The sequence below is a fragment of the Polyodon spathula genome, chromosome 24 (genome assembly GCF_017654505.1).
Source record: "Polyodon spathula isolate WHYD16114869_AA chromosome 24, ASM1765450v1, whole genome shotgun sequence".
NCBI classification, from domain to species: Eukaryota; Metazoa; Chordata; class Actinopteri; order Acipenseriformes; family Polyodontidae; genus Polyodon; species Polyodon spathula.
Genome location: NC_054557.1, coordinates 18,849,346 through 18,850,898, shown reverse-complemented (window position 1 = coordinate 18,850,898; position 1,553 = coordinate 18,849,346). Strand labels below are relative to the sequence as shown.

Sequence of the window (1,553 nt, the reverse complement as noted above, 5' to 3'; positions counted from 1 at the left end):
ATATATATATATATATATATATATATATCCATAGGATATATCATATACATAGAAGTTAGTCTTATTATGACCAGTTATAGATATGTAATACAAGTTACAATCTGATGTTATAATGTTAGACTAATCAGAATAAATGTGCCGCTGATATTTACAGAATGATCTACGATATCTATATACATATCTACACCCTACAGCATGCTACAGGGAGACACGCGGAGATATTTACAGCATCAGCAAACTTTCACGTTGGATTTCTATTAAAATATTGTATCCATTTTCATGGAGTCTCTAATGACTGTGTGTTTGCAGATTAGTGATTGAGTAAATACATAAGTGCTTACACACATTGCAATGTTAGTATACATTGTTACAATGCAGTTAATGTGTCAATCTTTTGCATGTAACTCAGTAACTCTGATGTAAATGCACTGTCACTAGAGACACTCCATCGTTCCATAGGTATATATATATATATAGTTATTTATATAACATTCAGGTTTTTATTACACACCCACACACTATATAGTTACTTTCATAACATTCAGGGTTATTTATTAAAAAAAACTATTACATTAACAATTTGACTCAAAACCCTCAGATTCCGGAGTATGAAGTATCCCCAGATTCCGACCAGTTGGATCCCCTCCTCCCGACCGGCCGGACGTTTTTCTTGATGTTGCAGCCGAGCGCGCTCAAAACATCCAGGAGGTTATTGCGAAACTTCACCCCCACGAAGGCGTACAGGACGGGGTTCAGGCAGCAGTGCAGGTACCCCAGACAGGAGGTGACGGTCTTCCCAATGTCCAGGAAATTCTGCATCTCGCAGGTTGACTCCATCGCTCTCTCCGAGACCAGGGTGTCCAGGAAGATGACCACGTTGTAGGGAGTCCAACACACAAAGAATGCCACCACCAGAGCCAGGATCACCTTCATGGCTTTTCTCTTCTGGAGGCCTTGGGACTTGCCCAGCGTGTGGAGGATCATGGTGTAGCAGAAGACCATGACCGCGGAGGGGAGGAAGAACCCTGCGATGTGGTACAGGAGCCGGGAGAAGAGCCTCCACTTTCCCGCCTCTCCAATGCCGTAGTTGTGGAGACACTCCATCCGGCCGTCTCTCCTGTCGTCCTGCATGGCTTCCAGGAACACCAGGTCAGGGACGCTCATGAGGAAACAGATCCCCCACACGGTCACGCAGCTGGCCTGGACCGCCCAGGGCTTCCTTCTGCTGTACATCTGGACCGCGTGGACGATGGACAGGTAGCGGTCCAAGCTGATGCAGCCCAGCAAGAATATCCCGCAGTAGAAGTTCACCTGAAAGAAGGAGGAAGGTGGGATGAAAAGGGGGCTTGATACCAGGAGGGTCAAATCCTTGCTCAGCTGCTGACTCCCTGTGTGTAACCCTGAGCAAGTCACTGAACCTCCTTGTGCTCCGTCCTTCCGATGAGATGACAAACAAACAAGCTCACCCCCTAGTCTCTGTAAGTCACTTTGGATAAAAGTCTCTGATAAATGATTAATTAATAATAAAATTAAGGGTTCTCTTTAAGCAGCCA

At 45.1% G+C, this 1,553-nt stretch overlaps 1 protein-coding gene across 1 annotated transcript in view; it reads right to left on the bottom strand.

The window, feature by feature from the left end:
• Positions 1–516: 516 nt before the first annotated feature.
• Positions 517–1,553, bottom strand: part of LOC121298892 (C-X-C chemokine receptor type 3-like) — a 9,241-nt gene continuing 8,204 nt past the window's right edge. Inside the window, exon 4 of the mRNA XM_041226190.1 lies at positions 517–1,311. Within this exon, the coding sequence (XP_041082124.1) occupies positions 595–1,311 (717 nt within the window). The 3' untranslated portion in view covers positions 517–594. The remainder of the gene's footprint in view (positions 1,312–1,553) is intronic.